At 39.5% G+C, this 17,689-nt stretch overlaps 2 protein-coding genes across 3 annotated transcripts in view; both read left to right on the top strand.

Annotated features, from left to right (window-relative positions):
• Nucleotides 1-17,689, top strand: part of LOC117525947 (gastrula zinc finger protein XlCGF57.1-like) — a 106,291-nt gene that overhangs the window by 57,801 nt on the left and 30,801 nt on the right. The window contains exon 2 of one of the 2 annotated variants that reach the window (XM_034187922.1): nt 14,420-14,429. The exons of the other annotated variant lie outside the window; for it this stretch is intronic. Within the exon in view, the coding sequence (XP_034043813.1) occupies nt 14,420-14,429 (10 nt within the window). The remainder of the gene's footprint in view (nt 1-14,419; nt 14,430-17,689) is intronic. 2 annotated transcript variants of the gene reach the window in all.
• LOC117525960 lies at nt 3,223-17,580 on the top strand. The gene is made up of 3 exons (XM_034187941.1): nt 3,223-3,607; nt 8,501-8,865; nt 15,433-17,580. The coding sequence occupies exon 3, from the start codon at nt 16,372-16,374 to the stop codon at nt 17,563-17,565; it is 1,194 nt and encodes a 397-aa protein (XP_034043832.1). The 5' UTR covers nt 3,223-3,607; nt 8,501-8,865; nt 15,433-16,371; the 3' UTR covers nt 17,566-17,580.

Below are 17,689 nucleotides of genomic sequence, written 5' to 3'. Positions count from 1 at the left end.
CTGAAAGAGTATGTATTATGTTAGCTACATTTAAAGATGAGAAAATTAAACAATATTTTTTTAATCCCTTTATTAAATGATCCTTCCTGGATTACATCTAAGTTTCATTTTTATGTGTGCATATTAGTGCTGCAACTAACCATTATTTTCATACTCGATCGTTTTCTTGATTGACTCATTGTTTAGTTCATAAGCTGCCAGAAAAAGTTGATCAGGGTTTCCTAAAGGTCACGATGGCATCCTCAAATGTGTTGTACTGTCCATAACCCAAAGGAAAAAAAAACCCAAAAATATTCTCCTTTAAAGAAGCTAAAATCAGTATAGACTTAAACATGCAATATGCTGAGGAATTTTCCATATGCATGCAAGCAGTGTACTGTTTGTTGTTGTATTTATTGATGTTTGAGACAGAAATGTTTGCAGATCACTTGAAGTCCAAGACAGATTTCCTCTTGAGGACAATAAAGTGTATCGTTTAAAAAAAGTGTTTTGTCCTCTTTATCCATGAATCATTTTAAATGCAGTGCAAGAACAAACATTCTGTAAATCAAATATTTTTATGTTGATGTTAAAATTCAAACTTTATATTGTGGTGAAAATATTTTTTGGTTTACCTGTATTTCTCATTACAGACTACATGTTTTTGTAAGATTCTCATATTAATTATCTTCAACTAAATATTATTACCTACCAAGGTCTCTCCCGTCCTCAGGGCATATCTTGGGGTTACAATGGTGAAGACTGCAGATCATCTTGAGGAGATAACAATGGCTGGCAGTGATGCACCTTTTTCAAATACTGTTGATGACCCCCAAGGCCAGTGTTGTTATGAATGTGATTTGAGTGTAACAGCTTAACATCAACACAAAATGCAACAGAAAAAAAGAATTGCTACAATAATCATAATTGGGAGCTATCTAGTAACATTTTCCCACATTTTAAAACAGAAATACATTTCTGACAAGTACCTCTCGGCTCTTCCTATCATTGTGAAGCAGAATTCACCAAGCGTTGGGATTGTTCACCGACTAATGGGGAACGTGAGCTGGGATTAGACCGTTGTGAGACAGGTTAGTTTTACCCTACTGATGATGTGTTTCTGTAGTAGTCCTGCTCAGTACGAGAGGAACCGCAGATTCAGATACTTGGTTTTTGTGCTTGGCTGAGGAGCCAGTGGTGCGAAGCTACCAGCTGTGGGATTATGACTGAATGCCTCTAAGTCAGAATCCTATCTAGGCAAAGCGATACCGAAGCACCGTGGATTTTTGGTTGGCCCCAGAACCCCCGGGGCCCAGTGAGTAGAGCTGCTCATGATTGGTCTGGGGCGCAGTTAGATATGCGGCTGCCCCTCTCCTTCCTCACACTTTATGTTTGTGGAGAACCTGATGCTAAATCACTTACATATGACCTGGCTGTTCTGACAAGTACCTTTTATCAATTGTTTAACTTTGAACCTCTTGTTTCTAATGGCGTCTCTATCCCGTAAATGATTAGGAAAAACATCTTATTGTATAGGTGTTACATATATTGTTACTTTACAGTGTGTGACCTATTGGCCTTGCTTTATTTGGATAAGTTTTGATTTACTTAAGTACTTTAATGTACTAATTAACCCTTTTATGTGAAACATGGATCAAAATGACCTGTTTTTATGTCATTGCATGATGCATGAATAGTCCTTTTCTATAGGCTATTTTAATATTTAATCAATTAGCCTAATGCTCCCGGTAACTATAGGCTATATATAAATATTTCCACAATTTTTATGTTTATTTTTCATTACATCATTTATGAGGCTTGTTTTTTTTTAAATATCAATTTGGCAATGAGTGATTCCAAACATGAAAAAATGGCTATTTTTAATTTTATTGAGATAATTCTAGTAGTGATTAGGACCAAACAATAATATAATACACAGTAGGGCATGGCAAATTTGAAGTAAAATACATTGTTGTCATCATTATGTCACATTTGAATTTGAATGGTGATGAAAAACAATTGAAAGAAATAAAATTTCTATTTCTTGGCATTACTAACTTAAAGATGAAGTCAGGGAATCCTTGGTGTTGCACTAAGTCAAAGTTGAATTATTGTCCATTCTTCCACATGTTCTCCACATACAGAGAATTGAAAATGCATTTCTCTCTAACCTTAACAGGTTACCACAGGGCTGTGGTAGTTAGTACAAACTGGCAATTCGTTGGCAATTGCTGAAATAGCCAAAGTTGCTGTGGCAAGTGGCAAAATACTGCCAGATGTCGCAGCAGCTACAGCTGCCACAGCCCTACTTGAGATCAGAGCGCAAAATGCTTGCGGATTTTCGAAATGCGGTGTTTTCTGTATCGATTTTCTATTGCGATAATTGGGTTTTGCGCAAAACCAGAGGTAATAGCATTATAATATTATTTTGGTTGGTGGTGTGCCGCAGGATTTTGTAAATATAAAAAGGGTGCCGCGGCTCAAAAAAGGTTGAAAATCACTGCTCTAGTACATCGATTTCTATTTACTCACTAGATTTGAGCGACTTTCCTGTGACCCAACAAAATGAGAGAAAAAGTATTTCCATTCTATGAATTTGCTCTTACAGAATATCTCAGGATGGAAAACCAGATGTGAACAAAAAAAACAGAGGCTAATTAAAAAGGGATAAATTGACATTTATGAAAGTGAGACTTCTAATTGAATCGCTAAATGAACGGTGAGATATTTATCAGACAAAACATTCAGGCAGTAAAACTGAAGTCACTACAGAATACAGATCGACACACACACACAAAAAAAAATCATTTTCTAATCTTTATTAAGCAATTTTAGTCGTTTCCCCACATCATTAATATTACATACACACTTATGAAATCTCTCCACAATTTATTATTTATTTTTTATTTATTCAACCTTTATTTAACCAGCTACATTATACAATAACTTCTTAAACACTTGTACTCTGTAATCCCCGTCTTCATACTTGCCTGTTGCCTTTATGATTGTTCACTCTTTTATATATGCCTATGGTTCACTCACTGTACTTTACCAAATGCCTTGTTTCTTGTAAATTCCAATAAAGTCTGTTAAAAACAAAACAAAACAAAAAAAAACCTCACTACTGTTGGTGTTGGTCGCACCGATATGACGTGTTTCCTGTGGACTTTGGTTGCGTTTTCGACTTTCGGTAGATCCAAAACTCTCTCGGAGTATTATTTTTGCGAAAATTAAATTGATATCCGGTTGACGTGACCTACTTAAACTTGATCTTAGGCTAAACGTTAACTTCATGATTTCCAAATTGTTTCTTGTGCCGTTATTTACCTTCCAAATCTTGCGGAGTTAGCTTAGCCTGCCACACCCCCCACCCCCCCGCCACTTTTTGTTTTTTTAAACTGGGCCTTTGTGTGTTGAAACCGTTTGTGTCATTGTGTGAAAATGTCTCAAGTCCAAATGCGGAGAGCGTTACCAAAGCATCTACTACCTGCAGATGAACAAGAGGAGAGATCTGAACTGTTTGAAAGAACGACAGCAGAACACGAGGGGGAACTTTGTGGTTCAGAAGAAGAAAAGAAGCCAGAAAGAGAACTACTGGGTGCTGTTGTACATTCTCACCATGGAACAGGTTTGATTTTCTTTTCTCCAAATCCTGCACGTTTCTTTGTCCACGGAATAATGTTATTTCAAAATTTAACATTTTTTTAGCGCGGACTTTACCCGAGTGCCCTCTAGTGGCCATTTCTGGCCGATGAAAACATCGCCGAGCTCAATGCAAATGCATGTAATTTGGACACTTTTCAAAGGGGTCAGATTCCTCATCTGTCCATCCATACATCCATTTTCTTCCGCTTATCCAACGTCGGGTCGCGGGGGCAGCAGCTCGAGCAAAACCGCCAGACCTCCCGATCCACACACACCTCCCCCAGCTCCTCTGGGGGAACTCTGAGGCATTCCTAAGTCAGCTGAGAGACATAGTCCCTCCAGCGTGATCTGGGTCTTCCCCAGGGCCTCCTCCCGATGGGACGTGCCCAGAACACCTCTCCAGCGAGGTGTCCAGGGGGCATCCAGAAAAGATCCCGAGCCACCTCAGCTGGCTCCTTTCGACGTGGAGGAGCAGCAGCTCGACTCTGAGCTCCTCCCAAGTGACAGAGCTCCTCACCCTATCTCTAAGGGAGCGCCCAGCCACCCTGCAGAGGAAACTCATCTCGGCCGCTTGTACTCGCAATCCTGTTCTTTCGTTCATGAGTCAAATCTCATGACCATAGGTGAGGGTTGGAACGTAGATCGATCGGTAAATCGAGGGCTTTGCCCCCCTACTCAGCTCTCTCTTCACCACGACGGTCCGATACAGCGACCGCATCACTGCAGACGCTGCACCGATCCGTCTGTCGATCTCATGCTCCATCCATCCCTCACTCGTGAACAAGTCCCTGAGGTACTTAAACTCCACCTGAGGCAAGGACACCCCACTGACCTGACCTGACCTTTTTCCGGTCAAGATTCCAGTCAGATTCCTCAATAAAGTCAATTTAATGTACAGTGGTTCATTTGAGGTCAGCTTGGTGTATGAATCTCGTCGTTTCAGGCAGTGAGAGCTATCAGGTGTTTGTTAGAGACGAAACAAAACCATCTGATTTCAATAGACAGTCAATGCAGCCCGAGCTTGTTTTCATGGGGCGGCCAGTCATGGAGGTACGAATTCTCGCCTTCGGATTGGCCACTTCACCGAAAGTGACTGTATCCGTAGCAACCCATACAAATACATGCAATTTGATCACTTTTCAAAGGGGTCAGACTTGTCAATAAAGTCAATTTAATGTACAATGGTCCATTTCAGCTTGGCCTGGTGTATAAATCTCATCATTCCAGACATTAATAGTTATCAGCTGAGCAAGGTAGAGACAAAACCAAACCAGCTGATTTCAATAGAAAGCAATACAGCCCAAGCTTGTTTTCATCGGGCAGCCAGCCGTGGAACTACAAATTCTTGCCTTCAGATTCACCACTTCACCGGAAGTGATGTATACTCTAAGGCTGTTCATGTTATATAGTAAAAATATAAAAGTTGTGAGAAACTTTGAGCCACATGTTTTTTGTTCCACTTTGGGTTTTATATGTGCAGACCAAATTTGAACTCAATCAGATAAGATTTAGAGGTTCCCCAGAGTGACAGATGTTCTTCTCCCTCTGCTGGCAAGGCAACGTCACCCTAACGGGAGAAGACTGTGTCATTATTTTTTCATTTACAGGCACATGTGATGGCTTCTAATTGCAAAAAGTGGTGGTTGATTGGTCACCCAGAGGAGAACATTACTGGAATTACTGGATTACTACATTGCTTGTTTGGAGAACATTATTGCTTTGTGAGGGACCCCTAAACAGTGTCCGATTACAATAAAATTTGGCACAGATCTTTTATTTTATTAGTGGAACTAGAACAACATGTGGCCCAAAAGATTTTGTAACATTTGACATTTTGAACAGGTCTAGTATACTCGTGCCAACCCATACGCTCCTCGGAACACCTTGCTAGCTTGGCATTATACCAACTCACCGATCTCATCTGACACCTAAAAAACTTTGAATATACTTCTATGGTATATTTTCCCATGCAATTGCCCACAAAGCTAGATCATTATTGATGAATTGGGCAAGTTAGCTGGTTGCTACAGCTGACTGTGAAGTCGCACACTCGCATCGATTACTCGCCAGAGATGACACATCATGAAATCATCATTGCGTGAAGATAATTTTATTCATTCATTAAATGTCCTGGGTTATGCGTATCGTGTTTGCGCTCGTTTTTGAGCAGAAGTCGGCAAAAAATTTGAGTGGGTATCGAACAAGATAAAAAAAAAAAAAGATGACTTCGGAGTGGGCAAGTTGGTGGAATGGTAAGTTGACTATGCACCAGGCCCCCTTCTGGGTTCAGAACTGCCTTAATTCCTTGTACCATAGATTCAACAAAGTGTTGGAAACATTCCTCAGAGATATTGGTAGCATCACACAGTCGCCCATTAAAACCAGGCTGCCTATTTTCTTCTGACATTTTCATCCACACAACTGCCACTCACTGGTTATCTTTTTCTGGACCATTCTCTGTAAACCCTAGAGATAGTTGTGTGTTAAAATCCCAGTAGATCAGCAGTTTCTGAAATCCTTGGACCAGCCTATCTGGCACCAACAACCATGCCACGTTCAAAGTTAGTTAAATCCTCTTTCTTCCCCATTCTGATGCTTCTTTTGAACTTCTGCCAGTCGTCTTTGCCAAATCTACATGCCTAAATGTATTGGGCTGCTGACGTGATTGGCTGACAAGCTTAAACAATTGAACAGGTGTTCCTAATAAAGTGGCCTTTGAGTGTAAATGCCATGTTATTGCTTGGTGAGGATTTGGTGATCCTTTATTAATGTTTCTGTATGTATGCAGGACTCGTTTCAAAACATGGATTCTACAGAAGTAGCCACAAGAAACATTTGTTTTCTCTGCGGGGGATTTCAAGCCCGTGGATCATGCCTTGAATGTTTGAATGGGAAAATGATTCCCATTATGACCCATCACACACAAGCTGTTTAATTTTAAACTTGTGTTATTAGTCCATATCATGCTTGAGTTGAGCTTCTATTTATCTATTGATGTGTCCTTGAGGTACAAATAATGTATCATGTAGTGCATGTACTGGCACAACAACAACGTCCACAACTCAAGTCAGGAGGTTTCTTCCTCAAAAAGACACCAGAGGGAGTTTTTCATTACCAAAGTTGCATTTGTGTTTGTTTCAGGGGTTGGTAAGGATATACCTTTCCCATGTAAAGCACTTTGAGGTGACTTTGTTGTGATCTGGCACTATATAAATAAACTGAATTGGATTGAAGTTAACAGCAAATCAAATCAATTTTATTTATATAGCGCCAAATCACAACAACAGTTGCCCCAAGGCGCTTTATATTGTAAGGCAAAAGCCAAACAATAATTACAGAAAAACCCCAACGGTCAAAACGACCCCCTATGAGCAAGCACTTGGCAACAGTGGGAAGGAAAAACTCCCTTTTAACAGGAAGAAACCTCCAGCAGAACCAGGCTCAGGGAGGGGCAGTCTTCTGCTGGGACTGGTTGGGGCTGAGGGAGAGAACCAGGAAAAAGACATGCTGTGGAGGGGAGCAGAGATCAATCACTAATGATTAAATGCAGAGTGGTGCATACAGAGCAAAAAGAGAAAGAAACACTCAGTGCATCATGGGAACCCCCCAGCAGTCTAAGTCTATAGCAGCATAACTAAGGGATGGTTCAGGGTCACCTGATCCAGCCCTAACTATAAGCTTTAGCAAAAGTAAAGTTTTAAGCCTAATCTTAAAGTAGAGAGGGTGTCTGTCTCCCTGATCCGAATTGGGAGCTGGTTCCACAGGAGAGGAGCCTGAAAGCTGAAGGCTCTGCCTCCCATTCTACTCTTTCAAACCCTAGGAACTACAAGTAAGCCTGCAGTCTGAGAGCGAAGCGCTCTATTGGTGTGATATGGTACTATGAGGTCCCTAAGATAAGATGGGACCTGATTATTCAAAACCTTATAAGTAAAAAGAAGAACTTTAAATTCTATTCTAGAATTAACAGGAAGCCAATGAAGAGAGGCCAATATGGGTGAGATATGCTCTCTCCTTCTAGTCCCCATCAGTACTCTAGCTGCAGCATTTTGAATTAACTGAAGGCTTTTCAGGGAACTTTTAGGACAACCTGATAATAATGAATTACAATAGTCCAGCCTAGAGGAAATAAATGCATGAATTAGTTTTTCAGCATCACTCTGAGACAAGACCTTTTTTAATTTTAGAGATATTGCGCAAATGTAAAAAAGCAGCCTACATATTTGCTTAATATGTACATTGACAGCAGTCAGATAAATTTCTTGCATAAACCACTCCATTTGGGGGCTGTGGTAAATACTACAAAAGACCGATCCACACGTTCCATCAACATGTTTGGGTAGAAATATACTTGTTTTTAACTATGCATGAGCATGATGGCTGTCTTGTGTCTGCACATCATCAAATTACCTGAATAAGAGCTCACTAAAATGAAACAATACGATATGAAAGTGATGAAAGGTTAAGTACCACCACGCACACACGGAAAGCACCTTTTTGGAGTTGGCACTCAAATCTCATTGAAATGCAAATTACAATGACAATAAAGGTGATTCTGATTTTAATGACCTGTTTTCTGCAGAAGCATCATTACTGACAACCAGCATTTCCACATTGTGTCAGCTTCTGTTAGACAGGTAAACACAGCAGCTGCAGCTTCTGTATCAGATGATCACCATGAACATTTGATCTTATGCCATATCAAAAGTTTTGGTAAATTTTCGTATTGTTTTGTGAATCCCCCTGGATGGTCAACCATAGTATATTCTGTTTTCGAACCGAGTTACATGGCATGTCATTGCTTCTTGGCCTGACAAATTGTGTTCATGTACAATGTATTTGCACTTTGCTTGTTTACCGTGTGTGTTTGTTTGTATAGGTGCGCAGCAGCTGTTGGTAAAAGAAACAGAAGTTCCACTGAGCAACAAGCATGGACGTCGAGTCAGGACGAAGAGGGCCCAGGAGTCCATTACATTATAAAGGCTGAGGCAGCACAAATGTATAGTCTGGACCAAGAGGATTCAGAAGTCCATCAATTAAAAAGGAAGAGGAAGCATGGCCACGTAGTATGAACCAAGAGAATCCAGGGGTCAATCACATTAAAAAGGAAGAGGAACCATGGCCCTCTAGTCTGGACCAAGAGGACTCAGGGGTCCACCACATTAAAAAGGAAGAGGCTGAAACCTGCATGTATGAGGAACAGGAGCCCCTTCAAATGTTGGACTGGAAAGAACCAGTTGGCAGGTTAGAGCAAAACAATTATTTACGCACACATATAGTGATGTCATGATTTCACTCTCTACTGAATCTGAACTTGATGTCAGTGATGTTTATGATTTTGAGGAGACCAAGAAAGCTAAATCTATATTGTAATAGCCAAGTGGCCTCTGTTTGCGTGTGTGTGTGCGTGCATGTGTATGTGTATGGCTTCAATCACACTGAAATTTGGGAGAGCTGACATTTGTGGTTTGGTGTGCTTATGTATTTGGGGTCAAGGCTGAACGCTGCAAAAGTGGAAAGTTGATAGGACAAATATCTTTGGAGAAATTAGCAATTTTAGCTAACCAGTAAACAACGGACATTGTGCTGCAATCCATCATGGGAGTTCAGGGTTTTGGGGCTTTTACATGTTGTTATTGTGGTTCATGTTTAACAGTGTTGTTAATGGGGATGGGTATTGATAAGATTTATCTATCGATTCTGCTTATCGAACCAATCTTTATCGTTCCCTTATCAGTACCTCTTGTGAATTTTCTGTGTACTAAAAGTAGGCTTTACAAGTTTATTTATGTCAACAACATTTTATTGAGCCTTAAAATAAATAAATATGAAATTGGTCACTGGATCCTAGATCTCTGGACATAAATAAAATCTGTACATGGTGGATCCTAGATCTCTAGACATTTATAGAAATAAATGATCTGTAGTTTTTGTCAAAAGCATTTCCTTTCACGTATAAATGAGACAAATGTAACCCCATAGCCCCTGAGCTGAGCTCTTAGTCAGCTGTGCTGCAAGTCAACAAGTGTCATTCATAAAGAACAGAGGACATCTCATCTTGGGAGGGGAAAAACAGTTTTGGTTGGTTGTAGTTTGTTGTCTCTATTACAACGTTTGGAAAGAGGTGTAATTTGATTTAAAATGGGTGATTCGCTTTGAAGTTTATTAATTCCAACTGGAATCTGTGTTTTCAAAGTTTTGGAGCCATGCAGTTAGTCCCACAAAACGGAATGAAATGGAGGACGATGCTCGTTTCTTGTCCGCAAAACTAGACAAGAGTCCCCAGTTGGTGACTTTATTCACACAAAGGTGACTCACGATTGACATCTTTAAATGGCTTTGAAAGGTGTTAAGGAAGAAATTACGGTCTTGCCACTTATGAAAAATCAGCGAGGCTAGAACCAGCGAAGCAGCAGGTTGCAGTGCAGCTTCGTTGCTTCAAGCAGAACCCGCTGCAGAAGCACAACAGGTCTGCAATCAACGTAGAGAAGATGATCATTTTCTCAATAAATGGCCCTCAAAAACATGGCCACTCTGGCTAATGTGAACGGAAGGACTGATAAGGGAATCGTTAAGCAAAAAGGCTATTGATGTCAGGTGGATTAATAATTTCTTAATAGGAACAGTTTTGATACCTAACCCTAGTTGTTAGTGTTATGATTTATTGTATTCAGTTTCTTCCACCATCTCTGTGTATGTCTAAAAATAGAAGCACCTGCTTACGGCAAATGCGGAAAAGACAAAAATGCTCTCCGTGCATGCATGTGTGTACTTCAGTCACGAAGAAATTTTGGCTCAAGGATGAACAACCAGCAAAACGGAACGATGATAGGACTATAGATATTAGCTAACAACACTGAACAATGGATGTTACAAACTACTTTCTGAACTCACACTACATTCTGGCAGAGGGCAGTAAATCATCTTTATATTAAATGCGTGCGTGCATGATTTTTTTTTAGTAAGTTCAATGTCAGTACATATAATTGCACATACATACATGGATGACACAAGAAAGTAAAAACAATTATTTCCATTGTAGGCCATTCAAAAATCAAATGACAAGAAGTAAGAATAAAATAATAATAATGATGATAACTACCCGGTGTGCCCCGTGGGGATCCCCGGCTCTAGATTAGGTAGTGTTTATAGAATAGGTAGCTGACATTTTTCAAGGGTGGTAATAAATTATGCAATGCTTGTATAATGAGTTGGAATGGTGTGAGTCCAGAATGTTTGTAGCACGTTAGACCTCAACAGTTTTTAGAAGAGGAGTTCAACCTTTTAATTTCCTGTTAATTATGTAATTTTTATTAAGGTCTATCAATGTATTTATAAATTTAGGTTCTTGTTATATACACACACTATTATTATTATTATTATTATTATGTTCAGTATTATTATTATTATATTTTATTCTTACTTCTATTTTGTCATTGATTTCTAAATGGACCACAATTGGAAATGTGTTTTCACTTTTTGTGCCATCCATGTATTGTTACATATTCACAATTATATATTATGTACTTAACATTGATCTTACTAAATAATATCACCCAATAATATCACCCATGCAGGCTCAGGCTTTTAATATAAAGATAATTTACCTCCCCCTACTGGAATGGTGTGTTAGCAGTAAATCAATCACACCAACACTAACAACTTTGTTAACCAAATACAATATGAGCGCAAGGCACGAAAAATGGAACAATCTAATTTTTCAAAAAACATGAGTAAATATAAGGGATTTTCCTTGGAAAAGTACTGATTCTTAGTTTTTGTCTGAAAAGTGTCTGATGTTGACTACTTGTAAAGTAAATTTCAACATTATTCATTGCTTTTGATGATGTGATGGCCAAATGAAGGCACTAAACTTGGCAAATTTAACAAATATGTAAAAAAAATTTATGAAATTTTTCTGTGCCCATAATAATTATTCCAGGTGTCTCAATTAATGTCAGATATTTTTTTATTATCAAAAATATAGTTCACATGGTTTCTTTTAGTGAAAAAATTATCATTGTACCTTTATCCATAAGGAACTCGACAATGGCAATATGGTATAAATTTGTGCAAAAATGGCAATTTTGGGAGGCCCTGACATTTCAAGTCACTTATACAAATGGTAAGTACTAAAATTGACATTTACTTTGGCATTTTTGTCTTGTTATCCTCTGTCAAATGTAAATGCAATTGGCTGCACAGAATTTCAGGTCTATGAACTTCATTGAGCTGAAAAGCAACAATTTTTTTTCCGTCCCCTTATGTCACGTGTGTCCACACCAACAGTGAAAAATTTTGAACAAAATGTTTGTATAGCTTCTGTAATTACCTATCTTAATGTAACAAAAGATAATCCAGAACTCCCTTTTATAGGTCTGGAGGTAAACAAGTATGATTCCATCCCCTGTTGTGTCACGTCCGTCACAGGCATGACGGACATAAGTGACCACATCACCATATATGCCGTGTGTCTCTATTTCTTTCCTAATTTTTGAGAAAATAACATCTGTTGATGTGATTTAATTAAATTCTTGAATGTAATACGGCCCAACGTGGCTTCCAAGGCCACCATAGTGAATGTAGTCTTCAGCCAATATAAAAAATAATTGGTGATCATCTTTCTAGGCCTACTGTGGGGTGGGGGGTTCCTTTTTTAGATTTAACAGAAAATACAGGTCCCAAGGAAATTTAATTTTCTGGTGATTTCAGGGGAGGCAATTTTTAATGAAAAATGCTAACCAATGTTTTGTTTTTGTTTTTTTCGCCTTTATATAGAGTACAGTTTATAAAATTATAGTTTTTAAATTGTAATTCTGAAGGATGTCCTTTAAACAGTAACAAATATTTTCTAGCTATATCTAACTGTGGACCATGTTGGTAAGAACTTCATTTTCTGTAATTTCCCAGCATGGATAGTTTAGACCCTGAGGATGTTAAAAAAAAAAAAAAAAAAACTAAAGGCAAAGGAACGACAAAGAAAAAAAAAGACAAAAGTTGAAAGAAAACCCTGAAAAACTTGCAGAGGTCTTGAGAAGGATGCAGAAAGGAAGCGTAAAAAGAGGAAGAGAAAGGTATGAGAAAACCTTGAGACAAGTACATCTGGCTACAAAACATGCTGGATGGAAGAAAGAGACCGAAAGAGAAAGCAAGACAAGAAGCCCCGGGAGCAGGAAGAGAAAACTGAGAAAGTAACACCCCAAAGACGATGGAGGCTGAGAGTAATAATGCCAGCGCACCCTGGCGGTAGCCAGATAATGAAGCCACTCTAGGGTCAAGCAGACAGAATATTTACTACCACAAGAACAAGATCCTACAGAATTTGATGCCTAAATCAAGGGGGCAAAGAGCCAAAGCCAGAGAGGCTAAGGCTAAGAAGGAAGGAAGGACCATCAAACACAGACGAACTAAGAAGAATTTGAAGTCCCAGACTCAAGGTGAAAAAAGAGAACATGAGAGACAAAAAAAAGGCTGAGTCGCAAGAATGCATCTGGCTACAAAACATGCTGGATGGAAGAAAGAGACCGAAAGAGAAAGCAAGACAAGAAGCCCCGGGAGCAGGAAGAGAAAACTGAGAAAGTAACACCCCAAAGACGATGGACGCTGAGAGTAATAATGCCAGCGCACCCTGGCGGTAGCCAAGATAATGAAGCCACTCCAGGGTCAAGCAGACAGAATATTTACTACCACAAGAACAAGATCCTACAAAATTTGATGCCTAAATCAAGGGGGCAAAGAGCCAAAGCCATACAGTCTGTAATTCAATCTGCTTCACCAGCCTCTAAAAAAATATAATACCACTAACATCACTGTTAAACTAACATGAACCCTTGTAACAGCATTTAAAACCCCAAACTCTCATGGTGCATTGCAGCACAATGTCAGTTGTTTGCTGGTTAGCTAAAATTGCTAATTTCTCAAAAAATAGTAGTCCTATCAACTTTCCGTTTTTGCAGCATTCATCCTTGACTCAAAATACATAAGCATACCGGATGGAAAATGGTGGCGCTCCCCAGTCGCACACACGCAGAGCTTTTTCTTTTTTCTGCTGCAAGCAGGTGCTTTTAATTTTTACACATGCACAAACAGAGGCAGTGGCAGAAGACATCAAAAGCATTACTCTTTTCACACATGGTAACGACAACATGACACTTAACTGAATTGACTAAACCAATTGAACTACAAAAAGACATTAAGACAGTATCACTAACAACACTGTTAAACTAACATGAACCACAATAACATTTAAAATACCAAAACCCTGAACTGCCATGATGTATTGCAGCACAATGTCCTACTGGTTAGCTAAAATAGGTAATTTCTCCAAAACATCCTATCAGTGTTCATCCTTGATCCAAAATACATAAGCATACCAAACGACAAATGTCAGCTCTCCCCAGTTTCTGCATGATCAAAGCCAATACACATGCATGCGCGAAACACAGAGGCCATTTGGCTATTATAATGTAGATAATAATAGTGTGTGTATATGATAACAAGAACCAAAACTATTTATAAATACATTAAGACAGTAAATTAACATTTAAAAATTACATAATAGGAAATAAAAGGGTTGAGTTAAAAAAACTGTTGGTCTAAAGTTCTACAAACATTCTGGACTTGCACGCCATTCCAACTCATTATACAAGCTTTGCGTATTTTATTCCCACCCTTGAAAAATGTCAGCTACCTATTATATAAACACGACTCAATCTAGAGCCCGTGGATCCTCAGTGGCAACACGCTAGTCATGTTTAAGTTCCCTTAAAGATAAGATCGTGTCTGTTTGTGATGACAGATGTAGTGCTGTTCTGAAAGCATTTAGAGTAGTATAGTAATATAGTGGCCTCCAAAATTACAGTGAAACAATTAAAGAAAATGGGTACACAGTAAGAAAACAAGCACTCGTGCTGCAATGATATTAGGTTTTTGCTGATAGTCGATGTCAATATTCTCAAGCTAATTTTGGCAGATATAGATGCAGATACCGATGTATAATCATTGGTGGATTTTTTTTTGTTTTCTTCTTTCATTGAAAGGCGCCGTCTCTCCTGTATTGAGCTGATACACTTATAGTGATGGCTGACGTCATATACAAATATGACGTCATATTTGTATATGACGACGATATACAAATTCACTCATGGAAAAACAGAAGTATTTATTATATGAGATGTAAATCAGTGACGTGCATGTAGGGGAGGCCGTGCCTTGCCTATCGTCATGGAAACAAAAAAATGTAAAATGAAAAAAAAATACATTAAATGGCTATATTTCTCCAGTTATTTGTACTATGAAGTTATTTTCCTTTTAACTTCACCGTTTTTTTTTTCTTCAAAATTGCTGAATTTTTACATTTACCGTTCAAATACTGAGAAGAGACGTGCGGTGAGGCAGCGGCCAGCAGAACCTCACTACGGATTGCGCAGTGACTCGGCTAACTGCTGGTGTGCTATGCAGTGAGACTGTATCGCTGTTTCTCTGTATGTTGCTATTAAAATATTCAAATAGGCTATAGGAACTTAATTTCCATAGTTTAACTGATGTACATAATGTACAGTGTTTCTTGTCAATAACTGTATGTGTGTGTGTAACATGTTTCGTGTGTTGAGCGATCATAAAATGGCTGCAAAGAGGCACTAGGTGAGGCACGCAGTTCTCCTGCCTCATGGTAGGGGACACTAGTGATCCCAGGGATTCTTCTTGTGATTCCTCTCCTGCAGAATAAGTGACAGCAAGATACAATTTACTGTTAGCAAGTCATGTGCAGGCTTCCATTTATTTTTTCCTCTCACCTGGCCTTACTTTCAGAACGGAGGATTACATATCCAAACTGCAACAATTTTCTAAACTGGACTTACAATCAAAGCAGGAGATAATACTTAAAGGAAGACCAACGCCGGAGCTAAAAGGTTTGCTTCAGACTGCGGGACACAAGACCCGCTCATTTCAGACGGAGTGGTACACCCGAAAAGGTTGGCTGTGTGGATGTCCAGCAAGAAACCGCCTTTTCTGCTTTTCCTGCCTTCTTTTCTCAACTTGTGACAATGTCTGGACTCAGATGGGATATTGTGACCTGAAGAATTTGCAAAGAAGTCTCATCAAACACGAGCAGTCGACCACTCACATACAAAGCCAGATCGCGTTAAAAACATTTGGGATGTCCAGGATTGACTTGGCTTTGGACGAACAGCGACGACTCAACATCACCATCCACAATGCTAAGGTAAAAGAGAACAGAGAAATTTTAAAAGATCTCATCAATGCCACCTGCTTCCTCGCCAAACAGCAGCTGCCATTCATGGAAATGATGAAAGTACAGGCTCAGCCAATCGTGGCAACTATGTTGAACTCTTACATGCTTTTGCTGAGAAAGATGACAGGCTAGCTGGACACTTGGAGACATCTACTGTGTTTTCTGGCTTGTCAAATAGAATACAGAATGATTTAATTGAAGCAGTCAGTGATGTCATTAGAAATGACATTAAAAAGGAGATCCGTGCAACTCCATTTGTTGCTGTGGAAGTAGACAAGACCACAGATGTCACAAACCAAGCTCAGATTTCTGTCATATTGCGCTATGTGGCTAAAACTGAAGCACACTGTGAGGTGAAGGAGGCATTTTTGGGCTTTGACGACGTGGGTGAGGACAGATGCGCTCCTGCCATTGCTGAGTATGTCCTGCGAGTGTTGGAGAAGTATGACTGTGTTGAAAAGCTTGTAGCTCAGACCTATGATGGAGCTGCTGTCATGGCCTCAGAGCTTAATGGCGTGCAAGCTAAAATGAAAGAAAAAGTGCCCGAAGCCATGTTTACTCACTGTTATGCACACAACCTGAGCTTGGTGCTACTGCATTCAGCAAAGTGCATGCCTGAGTGTCGCACGTTTTTTAAAACGGCTGAGGGACTAGCGTCATTTTTCAGCAAGTCCACAAAGCGCACTCACTTGCTGGATGATGTTGTCAAGCGCCGTTTACCCAGAGCAGCGCCTACAAGATGGAACTCTAACTCTAGGCTGGTGCAGACAATAAGCAAGCACCAACATGATCTACGTGCATTATTTCATATCATTATAGAAAATTCTGACAGCTGGGATAATGACACACTGATGATGTCAGCAGGATACGATCGGTGGCTATCAGAAGCATCGACATGCTTTCTACTTATGGCATATGAGGACATTTTCAATGAAACTAACACACTTTTTAGAGTGCTGCAAAATAAAGTGATGGACATTGAATATTGTCTTGCACGCATCCGCAACTCCATTGCAGCTCTGGAGCGCATGAGACTGGAGTTTGGCAGTTTCTATGACCGTTTTGAGAAGAAATGCAACACACTTGGCCTGACAGAGAGCAGAGGCAGACAGTCCATTAGATATGAACGGAAACAAGTGTTCTGTAACATTCTGGATAATGTAAGCTCTCAAATGAAGGCTAGGTTTGATCATTTTGGTGAGCTGGCTTTCCTTGGTTTGGTGGATTGCGCAAAATTCAGCAAAATGTCACAACATTTTGAGGACAAGAAACTCCAGAGCCTGTCAAAATATGCCAAATTCTTTGACTTTGTGAAACTAAAGGCGGATCTCATTGGACTGTATAGCTCACAAACGGTGAGGGATGAATGTAAATCTCCTGCACAGCTTCTCAGCTTTTTGGCCGAGAAGGATCTCATTCAAACTGTTCCTGAGGCAACAAAGTTGCTCCAGCTTGTGCTCACTGTTCCAGCTATTACAGCATCAGTGGAGCGGTCATTCTCAGCACTGAAAAGGCTCAAAACATACAGTCGGAACAGGACTGATGAAGGACGACTTTCTTCCCTGGCAGTGATCTCCATTGAGACAGAGAGACTTTTAAAACTGAAGGAAGATAAGGGAGACTTCTACAAACAAGTCATCGATGCTTTTGTTCAGAAGGAGCGGCGCATGGACTTCATTTATAAGTAAAGGTAAGACCATAATAATTTTTTTTTAATTAAATGTGCTTTTTTGTGAGCTGACGTTTGTATCTGTAAAGAATGCTAATATGAGATTTTAAAAATAACCCATTAACTGCTGCCAGTCAAACGGT

This window comes from Thalassophryne amazonica, chromosome 15, assembly GCF_902500255.1.
Source record: "Thalassophryne amazonica chromosome 15, fThaAma1.1, whole genome shotgun sequence".
Taxonomy (NCBI): Eukaryota; Metazoa; Chordata; class Actinopteri; order Batrachoidiformes; family Batrachoididae; genus Thalassophryne; species Thalassophryne amazonica.
This window is presented reverse-complemented; position numbering and strand designations above follow the sequence as displayed.

Coding starts and splice junctions, on each gene's coding strand:
- LOC117525960 (XM_034187941.1), top strand. CDS start 16,372: ATGGCCTCAGAGCTTAATGGCGTGCAAGCTAAAATGAAAGAAAAAGTG.